The 24,074-nt window shown below is 39.3% G+C and overlaps 1 protein-coding gene across 5 annotated transcripts in view; it reads right to left on the bottom strand.

The window, feature by feature from the left end:
- The window catches only part of ppp2r5ca (protein phosphatase 2, regulatory subunit B', gamma a), a 285,519-nt gene that overhangs the window by 44,258 nt on the left and 217,187 nt on the right, over positions 1 to 24,074 (bottom strand). For 3 of the 5 annotated variants that reach the window (XM_078234133.1, XM_078234129.1, XM_078234131.1), the window contains 4 exons: positions 15,410 to 15,609; positions 12,432 to 12,542; positions 5,692 to 5,784; positions 2,214 to 2,344 (listed from right to left, as the gene is read on the bottom strand). In XM_078234133.1, the coding sequence (XP_078090259.1) occupies positions 2,214 to 2,344; positions 5,692 to 5,784; positions 12,432 to 12,542; positions 15,410 to 15,478 (404 nt within the window). In that variant the 5' untranslated portion in view covers positions 15,479 to 15,609. The remainder of the gene's footprint in view (positions 1 to 2,213; positions 2,345 to 5,691; positions 5,785 to 12,431; positions 12,543 to 15,409; positions 15,610 to 24,074) is intronic. The other 2 variants (XM_078234130.1, XM_078234132.1) reach the window with 1 other exon arrangement.

Genomic DNA, 24,074 nt, shown 5'->3' with positions numbered 1-24,074 from the left:
TTCAGTCTTCACAAAGGAAGATATGAATAATGTGCCAGAAGTGCTGAGAGAAACATGTTTTAATGAGGAGCTGAAGGAAATCAGCATTAGCAGAGAAATAGTTTGGGGGAAATTGACAGGATTGAAGGTGGATAAGTCTCCAGGTCCTAATAATCTTCATCCCAGAGTACTTAAGGAAGTGGACTTGGAAATAGTATGTCCTTTGGTGGTTATTTTCCAAAATTCTTTAGCTTGGAGGGCAACTAAACAGGAACTATAGACCAGCGGGCCTAATGTCACTACTGGGGAAGCTGCTAGGGTCTATTATCATAGATTTCATAACTCGGCATTTGGAATAATCAGACAAAGTTAGCATGGATTTACAAAAGGGACATCATGCTTGACGAGTCTATTGGAATTTTTTGAGGACGTAACTAGTAGAGTTGACCAGGAACCAGTGGATGTGGTTTATTTAGACTTTCAACAAGGGCTCATGTAACAGACTACTATGTAAAGTTAAAGCAGATGGAATTGCAGTTAATGTCGTGAGATGGATAGAAAACTGGTTAGCAGATAGGAAGCAAAGAATTGGCATAAATGGGTCTTTCTTCTGATTGGCAGTCAGTGATCAGAGGGGTTCCACAGGGATCTGTGCTAGGACCCAAAGTGTTTTATAAAATTCATTTGTGAGACGTGGGTGTCGCTGGCTGACCAGCATTTATTGCCCATCCCTGGTTGCCCTCGAGGTGATGATGGTGAACTGCCTTCTTGAATCGTTGCAGTCCTTGTGCTGTGGGTTGACCCATAATGCGGTTAGAGAGGGAATTCCAGAATTTTGACCCAGCGACTGCGAAGGAATGTTGATATATTCCCAAATCAGGATGGTGAGTGGCTTGGAAGAAAACTTGTAGGTGGTGGTGTTCCCATGTATCTGCTGCCCATTGTCCTTCTAGATGGAAGTGGTTGTGGGTTTGGAAGATGCTGTCTAAGGATCTTTGGTGAATTGCTGCAATGCGTCTTGTAGATAGTGCTACTGAGCATAGTGGTGGAGGGAGTGGATATTTGTAGATGTGGTGCCAATCAAGCGGGCTACTTTGTCCTGACTCTACAAGCTGCACTGCAGGAACTCAAGATTCTTTTGGCAGCACCTTCCAAACATACAACCAATACTATCTAGAAGGACAAGAGAAGCAGATGTCTCTGGGAACATCACCTGGAGGTTCCCCTCCAAATCACCCACCATCCTGACTTGCAATTGTATTGCTGTTCCATTACTGTCACTGGGTCAAAATACTGGAATTTCCTCTAACAGCACTGAGGGTATGCCTACACCACAGACTGCAATGATTTAAGAAAACAGCTCGCCACCACCCTCTGAAGGGCAACTAGGGATGGGCAATAAATGCTCGCCTAGCTAGTGACTCCCAAATCTCAAAATAAATTAAAATCCTTTCCTGGTTAAGAGCAGCTGCAATAATACTTAAGTTCAACATCGCACAACACAGAACGGCTTGTTTGATCAGTGTCTGCCAAATATCCAATACTGGTGCACAATGGCGGCAATATACAAGATCTCTCTCTTGTAACCTCCACTGTTGGATTATAAAAAATAAAAATTACTAGGAACACCAGCGCCTCCAAGCTACATTCCCATGTGGCCTTGCATTGGCCACATCCCTAGAATAAAAGTGAAAGTCATAGTCAAATTGAACAATGCTCTGGTCAGAGTCTGAATACATTACCCAATTCTGGCCGTCAAGGTACAAGGCTGCTTTGAAGCCTTGAAAGAAAATCACCCAAGACACTAGGTTGATTTATAATGCTAGAGGACTAGAGGTTGGGATTTTGAATCTTGAAACATTACCACCTTGAGGTATATGATAAATCACATTGAAAATGTAAATTCAGAAAATCTTTGAAGGCTAAACTATGAGAACAAAAAGCTCAAACTGTAAAAGGTACATTTAGGGCTACAGCAAGTTTCTTGAAGACACGAAAATGAAAACCCTGAACTAGTTAAGGAACAACTGAATGTTGTGATGACGGGAGAGAAGGAACACCACATACGGGGCTTCTGGACAGATAAATGAACATGTTTTCCTTACCGTACCTGCATTTTTGCACAAAATAATTGATATTCTGCTTTTAAAAAAATGACAACCTACTGGACTCCCCATTATTAATCAAAAAAATACAGATTGCAAATTTATACAAACAGCATTTTGTCTACACACCTGTAAAATATATTATTGATTTGTTTTCGGATATAAGCTCTTAGGCCCAAAAATTTTCCATAGATGCGATGCAGGGTTGTTTTCAAAAAGTCTCTTTCACGTGGATCTTCACTGTCAAATAATTCTAACAGCTGGTGAAAAGAAAACAACATTAAAAATTAGGTTGAAAATTATGCACAATTCTTGCCAGATAAGAATATTATGTAACATTCATTGGTTGACAAAGAGGTCGGCAATCATAAACAGGGCAGACATTGTTGGTTTGAAATAGACTATAGTGACACTTCAAAGGACTATTTTGCTTCCTATTCGCTTTGCATTGAGAACAATGTCATTTCCCCCCTTCAATTACGCCAAATTACATGGCCAGGATTAAGGCAGCTAGAACGACAGGAATCAAGTGCATGCAGTTGATGCAAATTGATCAGTTTAATCAGGATATTTAAACTCAAAAACAGTAAACTCAGGAGCAGGGCTGAATCAGAAACTGCATGCTATTTGGACATTGTGCTTTTGACACAGTGGAAATCCCAGCATTTAGTTTGTTTCCATTCAAGAAGAGGTGAACGAAAGTTTTTAAATGCCAAAAATACTGGTAATCCAGAGATTAGAAGAGCATTATCCATCCACACAGTCGAGAATGCACGATAGACCCTGAACAAAAGAAGTTAATGATAACAAAAAAGAATTTGAGAGATTAAGCTCAAATTCCATGATTGGAGGCAGATCAAATATTTAATTGCACATAGTCCAGTCTTCGGAATTGGGATAAAACTGTTGAAATATTGATTGCGATATGCTGACATTCTAGAATCTTTTTCTGAGATTAACTTTGTGGTAGAAATTTCAAAACTTTCTCAAATTTCACCTGGTTATTTATTTATCTCCAGACATTTGTGAATCAGTGTATGTTGACATAAATTGCAGCATTGACTGCCAGTGGCTTAGTGGATTGAATGGCCTTCCCAATCCATTCAACACTTAAAAACAGGCAATTGATCATGACGCATTGTTGCTTCAGAAATCAGATGCTGTTTCTGCTTGGATGATAGCATTTTCATCTCCAAAACAGAATGTTGGAAATTCAGGCCCACTGTCGAACCGGAGTTCCTAACCTAGGCTGACACTCTATTGCACTACAGGGAGTGTTTTACGTTAGTAGATGGTCAATAATTAGGTGAGATCAATCTGCCTGTTCTGATTAAATATCCCATGGCATATATTTTCTCAAAAGCTGTTCTGGCACCAGAAAACTCAACAAATCAATTGGTGACATGAGACAAATACATCCATCAAAATCATAAACAATACAACTGCTGCACACTAAAAAACTACTCAACAACTCATAGCACTAAGGCCAGCTTCCTTAGAAACCAACATCACTCAACACTTTCCGCTTTAACATAAAATTCAGATCCTACCTGGCTTGTCCGCTTAACCTCAGAATGAAAGCCCTAAATCCAGATCAGTATTATTATGGAAGGATGGTCTTCAAGAGCCACATTTCACACTTAAATTACAAAAAACTAGTTAAACAGAAGAGATAGGTCAACAAGAAATCCCTCTTAAAAGCTGGACTTTGTAAATTCTGACAATGCCCTGACCTTGGAACAGTCTACTCTCTGCTTGCATTCAACAACACGGTGCTGCACCAAGGCCAAACATGATCAATGGGGAGGAAGCCAGGATAAAATCTACATTGTGCAAAATTAAGCATAAATAAACATTCAATAAAGTCAGAAAACCAGAAGTTCAATCTCCAGTGACCCCCACTGAAAATAAACAGTTTGTTAGATACTGTGCTTTCCTCTCAACCTCAAGTGCAGACCACAAAAGAAATAAAACTTCATCTCATCTTATAAAGGAAAACTACTTTCCACATGTTAATGTTGTTCATGCCAGAATCTTTCAAGTCACCCACAAAACATAGAAACAGGTCACTTGGCCCAAGCCAGTTTCTATGCTCTACATAAACCTTCACCCACCTACGGGTACCAGCATAGAAAACAAAGCAAATACCCTAATGCTGAAACCATTCAACTGCAATTAAATACTCAATTCTGACCTCCAAACCCCACAAATGCTCTCAATTAGTTTCCCCAATTGGACTCATTCAAGGAAACATCAAAAGCTAAAAAAAAAAACTCAGGTCCATACCTACTTAGCTCAAAACTAGAGCATGGAACCCCCAATACTCTCAAGTTTGTTCTAATCATGTTCCTAACCACTAGAAGATTCTGCACCTTTGGCAGAATTTAACATTTTTCTCCAACTATTGTAAACCAAGAACACACACTGCCTATCTACCTACAACCAGATCAATCCTAGTGCTAACTGCTTAGCATACAGTAAGAAGTCTCACAACACCAGGTTAAAGTCCAACAGGTTTACTTGGTAGCACGAGCTTTTGGAGCGCTGCCCCTTCGTCAGGTGAGTGGAGGATTGGGTTCACAAACAGGGCAAATTTAGACACAGACTCAATTTACAAGATAATGGCTGGAATGTGAGTCTTAACAGGTAATCAAGTCTTTACAGGTGCAGACTATGCAAGTGGAGAGAGGTTAAAGAGGTGGTGTGAATTGTCTTAAGCCAGGACAGTTAGTGAGATGTTGCAAGTCCAGGCAAGCCGTAAGGGTTACAGATAGCGTGACATGAATCCAAGATCCTGGTTGAGGCCGTCCTTGTGTGCGCGGAATTTGGCTATCAATTTCTGCTTGGCGATTCTGCCACCTTGGAGAACGCTTACCCGAAGATCAGAGGCTGAATGCCCTTGACTGCTCAAGTGTTCCCCGATAAGAAGGGAATATTCCTAACTGGTGATTGTTGAGTGGTGTCCAAGCATTCTCCAAGGCTGCCTTCAAGACACATGAATCGCCGAACAGAAATTGATAGCCAATTACAGCATCCCATCATATCTTCAGGAGAACCTAGAGCATCTCACAAGTGTACTTATGTGGACAAACAATGCAAGAGCTCCTTATTGCTTTACGCTACGTCTCAAAAACAGAAAAAAGCTAAAATTTAACCAATATATTAATGGTATCATTGCATGACCTGTAAAACTAGACTGCTTTATGATGGTGCAACTGAGTCAACACAGAAGCCAAGATCAGTTCTAAACTAAAATTTATAATATTAAACATGTGAAGCAATATAGCCCACCAACAACAAAGATGCACACAAATCTATACAGCAACAATCACTGCAGAATCTGATGTACCAAAGTTTCACGCTAAGATTTATCGTGTCTGGACTATCACCACATGGCAATCAGTAACAGAAATCATGGAAATTGATACTGAAGGTGATTCAACTCAATGTGATTAGTTTGATTATCAAGAAGATTATTATGCCACACAATTGGAAAATACAAAGAACGTATTGTCATCTACATTGCAGATTATAAATTTCAGAAAATGAACAAGATACTTTAGAAGGGAAAGAAGAGAAAAATTTAACAGCTGGTTATTTTGCTTACCTGCATTACAAATTTCTGGTCAATGTATTTCTTTGCTATATTTGGTTGAAAATCAGGAGACTCTAGAAACCTCAAGAAAAATTCATACACCAACTGAAGAAAGAAAATTTTAGCAAAGTTTATTAGCATTAACAGATCACCAAGATCACATTACATTGCTTAAAGAGATAATAAAAGTGTAATCATGTTTTAATATTAAATCTCTTTTGCTTGTATACCATTCTCAGCTGAGCTGGCTCATAGTATATGTACAAGTGGCTTATGACAACTTGCCACTATTTTTACCTTTTCCTCCCCCTCTTCATTGGAAAGTGCTTTATCCTCAGCTATTGAATCTGCAGCAACTAGGCAGAGATCAGAATCCTAGAGCTTTTAAGCCAACAGTGCTTTTAAAAAAAACAAGAAGAATGGTCGGAAATATATTACTTCCTGGTGTGGAAAATCACTAGACATTGGTTGCAGACTTTTTACCCACATTCCTAAAACACCTCTCTCTCAGCTTGTGGTTTAACTACTACTCACAATTGATTCCGCAATTGTTTTTGCTTTTCTAAATTTATACAGGCCTATGACTTCCTGTTATCAACTGTCTGCACTCAAATGATGGTTGCTTACTAATAGTAGGATGCTGGTTTGTAGTAAGAAACACTTAATGCTGATTGTTCCATGCTCATTTTGCTTTTAGAACAAAATGCAACTAAGGCCCAATGTAGGACCGTACAACAACAAATCACTGAATTAAAATAGTGTAAAATTTCAGGAATATTTGCTACTTTTTCAGAAGGATTTTGTTTCAATTATCCCTGTGTTACTGATTCAGCTTATGATTAACTTCAGAGATACCCAAGCCATTTAGTAGGGTTCTGAGGTCTTACCCTAGATTTAATGTGCAGTGAAGGTAATTGGGCATCTGAAACAAAGTTAAGTAGCCCAGTCATTAACAGTGCAAGTAAATCTAATGACTGCCAATAACTCCTGTTGCTCAGAAAGTGAACCATTATATGTGTGGACTCGTAATTCCTTCAAAGAAAATTCAGGAATGGAGGAGGAGGAGGACCGAGGGAGGAGAGCGAACTTGAATGGGCGAATGCCATATCAAACCAGGAATAGAAAAAGAGGGGAGGGATAGGAAGGTAGGATTGAGAGGGGAAAAAAGACAAAGGAAATATTATAAAATGATGTTTTTACAATCTCAAAACAATTTACAACCTGAAGGAATTACGAGTCCACACATATAATGGTTCACTTTCTGAGCAACAGGAGTTATTGGCAGTCATTAGATTTACTTACACTGTTAATGACTGGGCTACTTAACTTTGTAACGAGTTTAGAAGATGCTGGAAAATCTCAGCAGGTCTAAGAGCATCTGTAAAGAGAGATTAGAGCTAACGTTATTCTCTCTACAGATGCTGTCAGGCCTGGCGAGATTTTCCAGCATTTTCTGTTTTTGATTCAGATTCCAGCATCCGCAGTATTTTGCTTTTATTTCTGTAATGAGTTTAATGGACATTCATGCAAAAAAACTACTTGAAATCATAGGACGATTAAGCACAAGATGCCATTTTCACAAATCCAACAGTGGTATGGCACAAATTGGCTAGCCCCTCTCCAGGCAATTCTCAACACAAGACACTTCTTTGTCACAATATGCTCATCAATTTGCATATTAATAGGGTGCATTGTTCAGACACTTATCAGCAAAATCTGGTCCCTTCAGACTCATGCAACTTGCATAGGTCTCCACAAAATCTTTCTACCCAACTCTCTTCTATCCCTCAAAGTTAGCTTTTAAATTTCACGTCACCACTTGCCTCAGCCAGTGATGCCTTAATCTTGCTCAGCAGGTTGTGTATTTTCTTTATTCCCAATTTCCTTTATGGAATTCACACATCTTACCAAAATCTGCTCATAAGCCCTTGAGCGAGAAAGAAATGGAAATGTGGTCCTCCACACAAAAAGGTTGGTATTGAGGATTACACAGGGTTAGATGAGGAAATATAGGAGGCTTGAGCCAAACAAACCTCGCCATTTCGCTTTGCCTGCAGTTTCCAAACCTATGACCTCTCGCATTTTGAAGGACAAGGGCATGAAATACCATCACCTTGAAGTTCCCCTACAAGCAACACAACATCTTGGACTTGGAACTATATCACCGTTTCTTTAATGTTGCTGGGTCAAAATCCTGGAACTTCCTCTGTAACAGCACTATGGATATCTATGCCACATGGACTGCAGCTGATCAAGTGTAATTAGTAGAGATGGGCAATAGCAACACCTACATGAAATACCATCTTGAAGTTCCCATCCAAGCAACACAACATCTTGACTTGGAACTATAATCACCATTCGCATTACATCCAGCTCCACTGTACACCATCTCCAGGCTGTACAGTACTCATCAGACATCCAAACATTGATAAGATTACTTTGAGCTATTGCCTTTGGCCCCCATCACAAATTATGCTCCTCCATGTCCACAATGCAAGATTGAACTGAACTGTTTGCGACATGGCATTCTATTCAAGCCGAGCTTCCAACCGTAAACTGTTACTTCCATTTCAAAGTTGCCCACCTCTAAATTCCATTACTCTAATAGCCAGTCTCAGATATTGTGTCATCTTTGGATTCTCCGCCTAATAGCTCCTTTGTTTCAGTATCTATTTTCTTTCTGCTTCCGTGAAGCACACTGGGACCTTTCCTACATCAAAATGACTATCTAAATACAAGTTATGTTTCAACTTGTGTTGGGATTTGTAGTGAGTAAACCATAATCATCCAGTGTTATATCGGCATCAATAATGAATGTTCATAAGCTAAACTGACTGACTAAATTAGAGAAATCAGCGTTTTGAATGATATAGCACAGTTGCCTCATTTTATCTGAACCAGCTCTGAGAATTTTAATTAGACCTACTCCTTCTCCATTATCTTGCAAATTTCTTCTATTACAGGATTTAAATGGTAATTCAACATTCCTGATTACAGGGTTTTCAGACAGGATTAAGAATGGCATCAAAAAGGAGGAAGTAGGGTGCAGAATATTGGTAAAAAAAAAGAATCACAGCTGTGAGAAAGATGATATTCCAGGAGGATCAAATAATTCAAGTTGAACTGGAGAACAAAAAAGCATCACACTTCTGGAAAGATACTGTAGACCTGTCAGAGGGAGGTAGAAGGGCCAGTATGTAGGAAAATTGCTGAGAAGACCAGAATTATAGGACAGTAATAGGTGATTTCAACAACCCTAGTATTAAGTGGAAGATTATCAGTGTAAATGCTAAAGGACGCAATTGTTAAATAGATTCAGCACAATTTCCTTTTGCCTATATGTAGCAACAAAATGCAGTTTTGAAATTGGGGATGTGGAAAGGGAAGACATTTGATGGTGTTTAGTGTAGTTAAAGTTAATATGAATAAGGTAAAAGATAGGTCAGGTATAAAGATTCTAAATTGCAGAAGGTTAATTTTACAGAGTTGTAATGTTTGACAAAGTGGTCCGGAAACAGCTTCTTGAAATGAAATCATTGTCTGAGAAGTGGGAGTCATTCAAGGAGAGAGAGGAATCAGAACGAATACATATCCACAAAGAGGGCGGCACGCCCGAATCTCGAACTCACCTGGATGTCAGAGAACATACAGGGTAGGTTAAGGCAAAAGAAAAAGGGATGTTTACATCATATACTGAGAGCTCCATGCTGCAGAAAATCTAGAGGACCATAGAAATTGCAGGAATGAATTTAAAAAGAAAATGTAAACTAAAGGGTATGAAAAAAATACAAGCAAAACAGGAAGGGCAGAAACCAAAATGGATACTTCTGCCAGGAGAGAGGTGATGGATGGTTCTCGAATGAATACTTTGCATTTGTCTTCACAAGAGAGATGATGATACTGTAGTTGAGGAGTGAAATATTGGATGGTACATAGGGAGAAGAAAGACAAAAGGATTTGACATAATTGATCTGCAACTGGTCACTGACCTAATAATTGTCTTTTCGATTTATCTGATATCAGCTTTAAACAAGTGAAGTTAATTTACAAGTTACTCTTCAATAACCTTCAAAGTAGTTGCTTCAGCTTGTTGGTCAGTTTTGATCTGGTTGCAAGGCCTTCAGAACTGAAATACTGAGAAAAAAGCTTTGATGGAATTGTTCAAACCCAGTGACTGCTTTTTTGAACTTTTGATTATTCCATGTTCTCAGGTGATAGAACAAAAATAGAGACAGTACTTGGCAATAGCATCCTTAGGCAAACGATACTGGAAACAGGTGTCCTGTGTCTTATACTCAGATACTTGAAATAACGCTCAAGAAAATTAGGGGTCTAATTTGAGAGTCACGTTAGGCTTATGTTAGGTTGTTATGCAAGGTTGAAGCTCCCAGAAATTCATTGTTATATTGCAGTGGATTCCACAGTATTGGCAACTCAATCTGATTAGATGCAGTCAGGAAAACCAGAAGTTCATTCGTACACCACGTCATACTCAGCTGATTTCTCCCTATCTGAATCAAACCTTTTTTGATTGAAAAGGGCAATATCTTGAAGGATGTACACCTTGGAATTGTCAGCACTTGCAGAAGAACCAAGCTTGGATATACTTTCTATTAGAATCACCTTCCAGCAAACAAGCCCAAACAATAAGGGCAGCACGGTGGCTCGCACTGCTGTCTCACAGCACCAGGTACCTGGGTTTGATTCCAGCCTTGGGTGAATGTTTGGAGTTTGCACATTCTCCCAGTGTCTGCATGAGCTTCCTCTGGGTGCTCCGAGTTCCACCCACAGTCGAAAGATGTGCAGGTTAGGTGGATTGGCTATGCTAAATTACCTGAGTGTCCCAAGATGTTAGGGTTAGGAGGATTAGCCATAGCAAATGCCGGGTACGGGGACAGCTCGCGTAAGATGCTCTGTCCAAGAGTTGGTGCAGATCCGATGGGCCAAATGGCTTCTTATGTGCTGAGTTTGGACCAATTTTCAACTTCTGGAAGCTGCAAGCTTCTAGTTGTTTGCTAAAGAGCAATGTTCAAAAAATTCCAAAGCTGACCAACATGAACATTTTGTTTCAAAAGTCTACCTGGCAAATTTACCAGAAACCGGTCTCAGTAGTCTGGGATTTGGAGCGCAAATGCAAACTTTTACCAATGCACCAAAGAGGAGAAAATACACAGAACCTTGTCCCATGTGGGTGGACAAATTGGTGCTGTTAGGAAAACAAAGGTAGCTGTAAGGGATTTATATTTGCACTGGTAAACATTAGAAATAAAGGTATAGTTTTCAGTGTGTTTAAATTAATGCTTCTGTGCCTGGGAGGGTAGAGAAGAGAGATATATTGTAGTTGGAGACATGGCACTGCGAATATTTCAACTTTTCCAGGAGAAACTGGACAGGGCAAGAGGTTTGCAAAGATGCAGGCTTTCTAAAGAACAAGTTACAGTCCAGATAACCAGAGAATTGGGACAGAAAGAATGTCTAAGATGACTAAAGTTGAGAGAGTAAGGTACAATTGAGAAGAATTCAAGGAAGAGCAAACAGAGGGTTGAGTTAGAGACAATTGCAGTAACCAGTTTTAAAATGGGACAGCAGACTTCACATATAAATGAAACATTTGATGCCATGTTATACTACAAAGAAATTCTAAAGAGGTTGGTGTAAATCCTGGATGCGGGGCAGAAGCTTTGTTTAGAAGTGTCACTTGGAAAACATGGTCTGGATTTTGGAATGCAAACCAGTAAGGGATCTTCTTTATCTTGACTACAGTACAAACTGTTTGCAATTGCTTTAACTCTCACCTCCCAGATAGTATAAAATGGCATCAAATGTTTCATTTATATTTGAAGTCTTCTGCCCCACTTTAAAACTGGTTACTGCAATTGTCTCTAACTCAGAACCTTTTGTTTGCTCTTCCTTGAATTCTTCTCAATAGTACCTTACTCTCTCAACTTTAGTTATCTTAGACATTCTTTCTGTCCCAATTCTCTGGTTATCTGGGCTGTAACCTGTTCCTTAGAAAGCCTGCTTCTTTGCAAACCTCTTAGGAGAGAAGATTTTAAATGCATGTTTTCGGAGTGGAGTTTGAAAACTCTTATGTGACAATCATCTGGGGTGATCGAGGACATCCACACGCAATAATCTGAATTCAGAGTGGCATGCGTGTATTTAACCACAGTCATCTTGTTTGCTTAAAAGGGATTATGGTGGTTAGTGAACAATTGTAGTTTAGGGGGGGGGGGTCACAATGCAATATTTTCATGTTTAATTTTTTGTTGTTAAGACTAATTGGTGGTCCTGTGACTCTGTTCCTCCACATTTTAAAGTTATGGTCTTTTGAGCCAGGGTGGCATTCTGAGATTTTCCAGTCCAGATACATCAACTGGGATAGTAATACTACCAAAGGGCATGATATGGAACAATATTTAATTTGCAGCATTTAAAGACCTCCGAACAAAACTTTCAAAACGATACTGCTTCGAGGTCATTTCCATGCCAGAGAAATCATGCCCTATTGTATTCAGCAGCTGACTGAACAGGATACCCGAAAACAAATCAATCTTTTCAGATTAGACAACAATTCATGAATGGTGCGTCACGGAATGCATTTAAGCAGTCTTCAAAGATGGAAAGGTTTTGGTAGAATGTAAATAATAAATAAACTAAAGGTTTCAAAAGACAGAAAAGAAACAAAAGGAAATAGAAAAATGTTTTTAAAAATGCTTAAGAATTTTTGATTACAGGTAAGTATTTGGTACCTGTAGATGAGGCCATGCAGCCTCCAGTGTTGGTTCATCTTCTTCAGGATCAAACTCCGCTCCTGTGGGGTTAGACGATGGTGGTAATGTTCGAAACATGTTCACCGCAAACTGAAAAGACATTCCAGAGATTAGCAGTACTTCACATTTGTTAAAAATCAAGTTTGGTGTTATTGAACCACTGAAAAAAACTTTAAAGATTCTAATGTTTTATTCTAGTTCAAAAATATGGTTTCAGCTTATCCACATTTTTAAAGTAATAAAATATTGATAGTACACAAGCCACAAATAAAAATCTAACGAAGGTAAGACTTAGTTCAGTGTTTAGATAATTGGCTTTTCAAACTATTCTGAGTAAAATAGAAAAAGGAAAATTATAGCCTGCTCGGGACCACTAAACTCCAAACTTTGAACCATTTTTAGTGAATCTTTTGCATTTAAAAAGCCAAATTTTAAATTAAAACTTTTCAAAAAGCCGAAGAATATCCTTGAGCAAAATATGATGAAAGCTAATCAGAATGATTCCAAATATAACAAACATATTTTTCTACACACGATGTCCTCTTTCTTTCCAAACTCTTCCCCACGGGCCCCCATCCAAACAAAGGTATTGGTGCCTTGCTGGGTCACTACGTTATCTAACCCAAGTAGCATGCTGGAAGTGTCCCAAGTGAGTTGCCCTCCACCTTCACTTGATACCCACACACTCAAAATGAGATAGGGGCATGATTGAACTGCTAAATTAAAAACTGTCCCCGCTTTAAACTTTGAGCTAAATGTTGGCACAATATAGGCTGTAATTTTAGAAGATTGAAATGTCACACAGAACTGCCTGGTTTCTTACATTTTGACTATAAAATTGAAAAACGTTTTTCTAAATAAAATGAAACAAAGTACTAAATAAAACCGAAATTTTGACAAGACAACGATGGGAATTTTGGTAAAGCTACAATGTGAACTTCAATGTGATGACCAATTAATTGCTTCATGCAAACTACAATTTAGCTTGGCTCGATTCAAATCAACATAATACTGTAAAATCATCAGCATATGTAGCAAACTTTCCTCTGAAGTTTTAGATGAAAGGGTACAGCTTCAAGGTCATTTTGATAGATTAAAAACTTGGAGTTATTCAAATCTTGATAGGTGATGTATTTGTTTCCCTTCCAGTGGAATAATTTAGTCCTATAAATGAACGCTAATCTCATGTGCTCCAATTAATCCAAAATACTTTAACATGTGGCCCTCTAACCAATTTGTACCACAGTAGTCATTTTTTTCTCATTACCTGTTTAAATAAAGATGTAATTTCAGCTCAGGATTCTATTCATATTCCATTAACGAGGTCCTAACTACCATTATCCATCCCAACAATCTCTACCTTCATTAGGTAATATTCTATAACTTTCACCATCATGATCCCACGAGTACATTTTACTCGCCAGTCTTGGTTTCTAGAGGGACTGGGTCCTTCTTGCTCACTCTTTCACCATCCCCAGCCAGCTATTCTTTGATTGGCACCTTTAGCATGAAAGAAAATACCAAGCAAACTATTTATCTCATCCACATCACTCTTTAAAGCTCTAAATCTCCAGGCTTGAGACAGTAATTCTGCCAATCTAACATCACATGGTCATTGTGAGGTTGCACTGAACATCTGTTTTGTCTGCAAGTGTGGTCTGTAACTCTGACTTGCCATTTTGCCTCTCCCTCCAAAGCCCATGCTGACTTTGGCCTTCAATCTATTTAATTGAAGCTCAACACACTTCAGAACTACTTGAACAATGATCAGCTTCAAACCTCATCTAGATCCGCCATAGTAGTGGTTCTTGTGATGTGGGTACTGTCTGTTGGGGTATGGAGGAGGAGAGACAGGTTGACATTTAAATTGGAGACTCTCAAGTCAAAACAAGAACAGCCTAAAGTGAAAGGCTATGGTGTGGACCTGCTTTTTCCCTTTATAGACCAAATAACCTAATTCTGTTGTTCTCATGTTTTGTTTGTATGTACACCTCGATCAGTGACACCTTCGTCACTCATTTATCCTTTCTTAATCTCTGCATCACCGATTATCCTTCGCCTTTTATGCAGTTTGCAAGTCATTAACTCTCAAACTTCCTTCCTGTGATTGTTATATCTGATATCGATCACTAAAACAGCTACTTATCTTTCAGTCTTCAGTTTTGATAAAATTACATACCTGAAATCCATCTTTTTACTTTACAGGCCTGCAATTTTCTGCAGCACAATAATTTTGTTTTTGCGTCAGATTCCCAATGCAAGAATGCACATTAAACAGACCAGCATTGCTCCCAAAGCCCTTTTAAAAAGGAATTGTTTACTTTTGAGACTATTTTCTTTTAAAAGTCCCTACCAAATTTACTATGCCAAGAAATTAAGATAAGAGTTTGATTGAGTTATTATAATATTTTGACATAAAGATGATTATTTCATCACCTTTATCATGAACATATTGAAAGATTGGCTTTCTTCTGTAGCATTCTGGAAACTAATTTTACATTTGGCACCTCTGGTAGGTTGTTACAAAACTTGAGCTCCAATTGGAGCTAATGATTATTGGTCAATCTGTAAAAAATGATCTGTATATTATTTTGTGGACTATTTGACAAATGACTGTCCCCATTTCAAATGACAAACAAGATTTTCTTGATAGAAATAGATTCAGAATGCAAGGGTGAACACTTGTATAGTTATCAATTTGTAGTACTTGTGTGGTTTTACAGGAATAGTGTTCAAATTCCAATTGACACACATCCAACATAGTTTAACTAGTCTGGACTGGCACCAGTTTAGGGAATCTATATTGTGTATTTGGCTTTTGCATTGGCAGCCAATCAAATTAAGTTAAGAATTTTGACAGAGATGGCAGACAAAATCTCAGTGCTCATGCTCCTCAACCATTTATCATTTATCTTTGGTCAAGCACCGCACAGCAAGTATGCTGACAAATTACTTACCACATGGACAACTTCTGGATAAATAGGCTCTGTGATAACATTGCGGTTGTGTGTGATATATTCCACCATTTCACTTAAAGCAGCCCTTTTCACTTCCTTCCATTTTAAGTCACTCAGTGGATCAGCAATAAAGTCGAAAAGGACACAGCACTGACGCAGTTTTTGAATAAAAAGCTTTTCTTGTTCAGGTGCAGGAACATCTAAAAAAAAAAATCACATTTGTTCCTTTAAAGACTGGAAAGAATTGTAACCCAAAAGTTAATTTTATTTTCATCTTTCAATCCATTGAACATATACAGATCAGGACTAACAGAGCAAGCACAAATACAAGTGTAAATATAATGCACATCACAATTGTCCCTGTTTCACAAAGGAATAAGATATTTACACAGAATTAGGATTCAGGTACTCAAAACTTGGAATTCATGCAACAATACAGCTACACTACTGGTAGCTACCTGGCAATTGCAGTATGTGCTGTATCTGCAAAAAGCAGGACCAATGCAATCAAGCCAATTTGCCACCTCATCAGCCTACTCTCAATCAATAGCAACCTAATGGAAGGTGGTGGCGGCAGTGCGATCAAGTATCATTTGCACAGCAATAACCTGCTCACTAAATGCTCAGTGACTTCACTGCAGTCTTCATCCAAACATGGACTAAAGAGCTGGACTCAAGGTATGAAGAGTGACTGCCCTTTGTAGAATGTGCAATCAAGGAATCCTAGCAAAATTGAAGTCAATGAGAATCAGCAGGAAAACTCTCCACCAGTTGGAGTCATACCTAGCACAATGGGACATGATAGTGATGAGGTCAATCATCTCAGTCCCAGGGCATCACTATATGGGTTGCTCAGCACAGTGTCCTATTGCCGAACCATCTTCATCTGCTTCATAAATTCATTCACTCCATCATAAGGTCAGAAGTGGGGTTGTTTGCTAGTACATTGTTCAGTACCATTCACAACTTGGAGTGGCACGGTGGCAGTAGTTAGCACTGCTGCCCCAGTGCCAGGGACCTGGGTTCAATTCCGGTCTTGGGTCACTGTCTGTGTGGAGTTTGCATGGTCTCCCCATGTCTGCGTGGGTTTCGTCCGGGTGCTCCGGTTTCCTCCCACAGTCTAAAGATTTGCAGGTTAGGTTGATTGACCATGCTAAATTAACCCTAGTGTCAGGGGGATCAGCAGGGTAAATATGAGGGGTTACAAGAATAGGCCCGAGTAGGATTGTGGTTGGTGTAGACTCAATAGGCCGAATGGCCTACTTCTGCACTGTAGGATTCTATGAATTCCTCAGATACTGAAGCAGTTCACGTCTGTATGCAGCAACCCCTGGACAACTTTCAGGCTTGGGCTAATAAATGGCGAGTAAAATTTGCACCACATAACGACCATGAGAGAATCTAACCATCTTCTCATGACATGACTAGCACCGAATCCCCCACTATAGACATCCTGAGGATGACCACTGACTAGAAACTGATCTGGAACAACGATATAAATACTATGGCTACAAGAGCAGTCGAGAGATTGGGTTTTCTACAGCAAGTAACTCACAATCTGGCTCCCCTGCTCATCTATAAAGGCACAAGTCAGGAATGTGATGGAATATTCTCTACTTGTCTGGATGAGATGCTCAACACCGTCCAGGTCAAAGCAGCCAGCTCGATCGGCACCCTATTTGCTACCTTTACATTCAGTCCTTCCACCATCACCAGCTCACAGAGGTCGCAGCATGTACCATCTGCAAGATCCATTCCAGCAATTCTCAGCACCTTTCAAACCAGAGACCATTACTACCTAGAAGGGCAATGGCAGAAGACAAGTGGGCATACTACACCTGTAGGCTTACCTCAAAGTCACACACCATCCTGACTTGGAACTATAGTATATTGTTACTCCTCTGTCACTAGACAGAATCTTAGAACTCCATTACCAACAGCACTCTGGGTGTACCTGCACTAATTAGACTGCAGCAGTTCAAGGTCGCAGCAGCTCACTACCATTTTCAAGGGCATTTAGGGATGGGCAACATAGGTGATGTCTTCTTCCCATGAAAAAAGCAAAATAGTCACTCTCCACTTCTGCTAATAAAAAATGTCATGCGTTTTACTTCATAAACTACTACTTTTTACAAATGACCCATTCTGCAGCTAAATGCCTTATGATTTAAGGCAAGATTCTAAAGCTACAGGGCACATTATTCAAATCTGCATCAATAAAACACTACCAATTCATTAATACACATATATGTATGTGGGGAAAATAAAATGCCATTTTTGAAGTGCATATGGTTTGAACCATTAATGAGAAGTTACTGACGTGTGGGAAAGTTAGACCTCAAATTGTTTCTTTAGACTCAAATTAGTCATCTTACTGTGTGCATTTTTATTGTAGTTGATGAGGAAACCTGAAAGTTGAGAATTTGTTGATGGCTGTATGAGAAAGAGCGCATGAAGCCAATTATTTAAAAAAAAAGATATGTGCAGCAGTCTAAGCATTCATCAACACAAATGGCTGTGTAAAATCTGAAGCTATGCACTTAGTGGATACAAATCTACAGAAGTAACTTCGATCAAATGGGAATCTGCAAGTAAGTCTTGTTGCGGCAGTCGAATAAGTGAAGCATTGTTATAATACTCATTTATTCCTTGGAGATACAAATTGGGATGGAATTCTCTGGTATTAAATGTCATAAGTGAAAGTCACTCCTTTGTTAATTTAGATTAACTGGCCAAGTTTCCAGAAATGATAGCAGGTTGGTGCCTTCGTCAACAATGTATGCAATGGCGCAGAGTTCCTCCTAATCTGATGTGACCATGCTCCAAAAATAGGCTTGTAGTTCACAAAAATCCATACTGAACATCTTTTGCAATTTCCTTTTTTACTGTATCGATAAGCAGTCAGCCACCTGATCTCCGATGGGTTAGGAGCAGTTACAGCACAGGCATATAATTGCATTGCTATCTGACCAACTAGGTCCTGGAAAGATGGAATAAATCTGTAAAAATGGAAACCAACTACAATGACATGCTGCCATTTCCCCTTTTGTTTTAAGACTGAGCAGAAATCTTGCAAAATAGCTCCATGTCCTATTTATTTTAAATTCAACAAAAAATCTATCTATTCTAATCCCAGTTTCCAGCACTTGGTCCGTAGCCTTGTATCCTATGAACACATGAAATATCATAGCATACAAGGCTACGGATCAAGTACTGAAAAATAGGATGACAGGTGCTTGATGGCTGCCACAGACATGATGGGCCAAAGGGCCTCTTTCTGTGCTGGAAAAATTCTATGACTTCCTGTGCTGGTGTGACGTGGCAAGGAATCATGTGGTGTCAGTAGAAAATACAATACAATGCAATGCCATCAGGCAGAACTTGCACTCTTTTCATAATTGCACAGCAACCTAATAGGGATCGCCTTTAAAACTGGGGAAAATGTTATTTAACCCGACTTGTCAGGCACACGTACAAAGTGAACTTGTCAGCACTTTTTAAAAAATATATAAATCTGGATAAGATAGAAGCATAAGTAGGCCTTTTACTCCTTGAAACTGTTCTTGATTCAGTTACATCACGACTAACATGTACATCAATGATATTCACCACAGATGTAAGCATACAAGTTGACCTTTGAAACCTTAAAAAATTTCTCCAAAAACAGCGGTTGACTTATACACCAAGTATAAAGTAAATCACTGGTGTGGATGGTCGCCATGTTTATTGTTCACGTGGGGTAGTTCTGTGTGGGCATGCCTTAAACATTTGTGGATCTTTGCAGTGCTCTCCTGATCCATTGCACTAAGTAATAAGTAAAACATCCATTTGTGGGGGGAAAACCGGAGGCTGACTACTTAGGACAGTATCGCATGTAGTGACTGAAAAGGCTTATATGCTAAGTATGCAATTTTTGAGGCCGCAAAAATTTACACTGCAATTTATGGTATGCATCTTTGCTCCATAAGCCTCGATACTTAACCAAGATTAAAAACTAAAATCAAGATCAGTCTTGAAAGTTGAATTTGATTCACCATCATTGCAACCTGCCTTCGTTTTGACCCTTTGAAGCTCTATCTTTCCCATTCCCTCAACTATCTTGTATCCCTTTAAATGCCCTTTTTCCATGCTGACAATCCCAAGTTTAAACGAAATCAGAGCTATTATGGAGAAACCAGCTTCTTGGCCCTTCGCTGCACTACTCCCAAGTTCCATGGTGAGCAAAGCTGAGTATTGTATTCAAAGTGTGGCCTGAACAGTTTTGAGCATAACTGCCTTTGACTTGCATTCTGCAGTTTGTCATATAGATCAACAACCTCTTAGCTTTGGTGATTGGTGGTGTTCTGCATTGGTTCAACAACGAGAACTCCTTCAGCTTCACCTAAAGAAATTTCAACACTTTTCATGAAGTGTGTGATCAACAACTATGGAGTCAAACATTTTACTTAACATTTGTGGGACCTTACTAATTGCCTCCTAGCCATGGCCTAGTGGTGTTATTGCTGACTTTTAATCCAGAAACTCAGCTAAGTGTTCTGGGGACCTGGGTTCAAATCCTGCACGTCAGGCTGTGGAATTTGAATTCAATAAAAATATCTGGAATTAAGAATCTACTAATGACCACAAAACCATTGTCAATTGTCGGAAAAGCCCATATCGTTCACCAATGTCCTTTAGGGAAGGAAATCTGCTGTCCTTAACCTGGTCTGACATACACGTGACTCCAGATCCACAGCAATGTGGTTGACTCTCAACTGCTCTCTGAAATGGCCCATCAAGCCACTCTGGGGCAACTACGAATGGGCAATAAAAAATGCTGGCCAGCCAGTGACGTCCGCGTTCCGCAAATGAAAAAAATCTACTCAGACAACATTCATGCCAGTGACTTCCTCGAAAAATCCACCTAAACTAGTCAGACTTGAGATAACTCTTCACACCTTCATGCCAACTTGCTGATCAACCAGTTTTCATAGAGACTCATGGCGTGCATGGCTAGTCAGGCAGTAGACTTTTTAAAGGAGGGAAGTATAATGCACAGCACATTATTCTGCTACCAAGTTGAAGCTTTCTCCCTTTCAAGGCACAAAGTCAAATTGTTAAATAGATAGGGTCACAAGCCAATTAGTTTAATCATTATTTAGTGAGGAAATCAAGATTAGAAAATGCTCAACAGTTTCCGACTTCAGACTAGTGCACCCACCATTCTGTTAATGTTACAAATGAAAAACAAAGTCAGTCACTAAGCAACATCTGGATTGTGGAGTACAAACATATACAGGATGTTCTGCTAATATGGAAGTGTTTTACACAATATATTTTTCCACGCTTGCAGTATGTGGCAAAAGCCCTCAACAAAAAGTTCTTTACATACTGAACAACTTTTTAAAATGATTTGTGATCCTTTCGGAAGTTCTTTTGTGATTTTAGTGATGACAACAAATATGCTCCTGGAAATTTCAATTCAGAAGTAATTTTAAAATTCATTTGCTGCAGTATTTAATAATATGCCTTAAAGGAATCAAACAATGAGGAAATTAGCAAGAGGAGCACTGCATCAAAGCAACCATTCAGGTTGTGAAAACCAATTCAATTTGTCCTTTTAGCTGTGTTGCCAGGCGATAGCAAAACCCTCTAACTACTAAATGATAGCTGTTTCTCAAAATAGCTATGACATCTTGATATTCCAAGATAATCGCACTGGATTTTTAAAAAGTGTAAAATATTTGGGAAACCAGAAAAAATTTGTAAATTTTGAATTTTTCATTCAAAATTTAATCACCACAGCAAGACAAACATCTGGTGGGAAGTCACGGTGAAACATATTCTTTACTAGAAAAGTAAAACACGTGGAACTGTTCATTGTGAAGTACCTCCTCTAGAAACCAATTAATCCAGAAAAATATTATATCAGCAATCTACAGAAGACTTCCATGTTTTAGCTGGATACCATTATCCTTGTGGAGGGCCACTTTAAATTAAAATTTCATAATCACATTTTCCAAGCATAATTTATGAATCTGGACTGCAGGAGCTCTCTACCTAGATTGCTTGACTGTGTTCAAGGCAACAATGCCCAAATCACTGAGGAGCAGAGGAACAAAATGACAGGAAACATATTTTTTGTTCTCCTGGAAAATGACTCAGATCCATCAGTTCTCATACATTTTAAAAACATCTTACTCCTAAAAACGAACACCATTTTGAGGCTTGAAACGCGCCATACTTATTCTAAATCTTATTCCTAACATTTATATTACTGCACAGACTTGCATTGTTTGGGTCAGATAAAATTTCCTCCCATCCTAAACAACTGCAAGCACCACAGGAGGACTTTGGAGCATACTAAGGCAACTTTAAGAATTTGCTGTTTCTTTCAAACTTCCACAGTAGTTACAATTTGGTTCATGAGGTTTTGCTAGGAAAAGTTGATTCCACACAGAATCCCTGCCCGCCTATTCTCAAAGTTACAACAGATGTCTGCAGTAAACTGCTATGAGTCTAGTTTAAAAAAAAGCTATCCTTGTCAGTAAAGCTTCTCTAGACTACCCCCATCCATCCTAAACCAGTTGTCCATCTGATTACTATGAGCAAAGTTATCACCATGAGAATTTAACTACTGAGAGATGACGATTGTAAGGTTTCCTAATATTTTGGTGGCAGAACACACAAAAGATAACCTGGAATCCTGGGAGTGCACAAACTGTGAATAATTCAACTCTGTTTGAAAATAAAGTCTGTTGATATTAGAGTTCTCGGATGTAAATCCAGATGCTGGGAACCTAAATTGTCAGTTGTGGCTGAGTTGATAGCCTCCAAGTCACAAGGTTCCAGGTTCAAGCTCCACTCCAGGGCTTGAGCAGAAAAATCAAGGTTGACAATTTAGTGCAGTACTGATGGAGTGCTGCACTGTCAGAGGTACTATTCTTTGGATGAGATGATCAACCAAGGCCTCATTTGCCTACTTGGGTGGATGTAAAAGATCTCATGGTACCATTTTAAAGAAGAACAAGAAAGATATCCTTGGTGTTCTGGCCAATATTTATTCTTCTGGCCTCCTTCTGCATTGTAGGGATTCTATGATTCAATTATCACAAAACACAGATAATCTATTCATTATCATTTCTGAACGTGGGAACTACTTTGTGCAAATTGGCTACTGTGTTTGTTACACTGCTGCACTTCAAAAATACTTCAGTGGCTGCAAAGTGCTTTTAGACATTGTGAAAGGTGACTTTAGTCATCCAGAGTTGTGAAAACTGCCAAATGAATGCAATTTCTTTTTTAAAAAGTGATGCGACCAGTTCTTGGAACTAAATTCTGAGGATATTCCTTAAGAATAGGCTACTCTCATTATTCTTGGATGATGTTCTCATTGTATTCTGGACAAAATATACAAGCTTCAGGATCGACAACATTAAACTGGGTTCTGCAGCATTTATATTTTTGGGTTATTACCACAACTGGAAGAAGAGTTATGACACTACAAGCAACTGCACAAAGCCGGGCCACACTTTGCCAAACATCTAAAAAGCCATGTGCAGTTTTGCTTGATCAACAACTTTAAATGACAAATACAACATATATATCAAATAGAAGAAAAAACAGAAAATGCTGGAAAATCTCAGCAGGTCTGACAGCATCTTTGGAGCAAGACGCAAAAACCCAGTCTGCAGGTGCAACAGGTGATCAAGGCGGCAAATGGGATGTTGGCCTATATCGCAAGGGGGATAGAATATAAAAGCAGAGATGTCTGCTGCATCTGTACAGGGCATTAGTGAGGCCGCAGCTGGAATACTGTGTGCAGTATTGGTCCCCTTATTTGCGGAAGGATATATTGGCCTTGGAGGGAGTGCAGAGAAGGTTCACCAGGTTGATACCAGAGATGAGGGGTGTTGATTTATGAGGAGTGACTGAGCAGATTGGGTTTGTACTCGTTGGAATTTAGAAGGCTGAGGGGGGGATCTTATAGAGACCTATAAGATAATGAAGGGGCTGGATAGGGTAGAGGTGGAGAGATTCTTTCCACTTAGAAAGGAAACTAGAACTAGAGGGCACAGCCTCAAAATAAAGGGGGGTCAGTTTAGGACAGAGTTGAGGAGGAACTACTTCTCTCAGAGGGTGGTGAATCTCTGGAATTCTCTGCCCACTGAAGTGGTGGAGGCTACCTCGTTGAATATGTTTAAATCACGGATAGATGGATTCCTGATCGGTAAGGGAATTAGGGGTTATAGGGATCAAGCGGGTAAGTGGAACTGATCCACTTCAGATCAGCCATGATCTTATTGAATGGCGGGGCAGGCTCGAGGGGCTAGATGGCCAACTCCTGTTCCTATTTCTTATGTTCTTAAGAATACAGCCAATGTTTCAAATCTGGATGACCCCTCATCAGAGCTAAAGATACAGGAAATAGGACGAGATTATACTGCAAAGGTAGGGGTGCGTGTAATTTATAGAATAGATTCCTACAGTGCAGAAGGAGGCCATTCGGCCCATCGAGTCTGCACCGACCACAATCCCACCCAGCCCCAATCCCCATAACCCCATGCATTTAGCCTAGCTAGTCCCCCTGACACGAAGAGGCAATTTAGCATGGCCAATCCACCTAACCCACACATCTTTGGACTGTGGGAGGAAACCGGAGCACCCAGTGGAAACCCACGCTGAC

Source organism: Mustelus asterias, chromosome 18, assembly GCF_964213995.1.
Source record: "Mustelus asterias chromosome 18, sMusAst1.hap1.1, whole genome shotgun sequence".
Lineage (NCBI taxonomy): Eukaryota > Metazoa > Chordata > Chondrichthyes > Carcharhiniformes > Triakidae > Mustelus > Mustelus asterias.
This window is presented reverse-complemented; position numbering and strand designations above follow the sequence as displayed.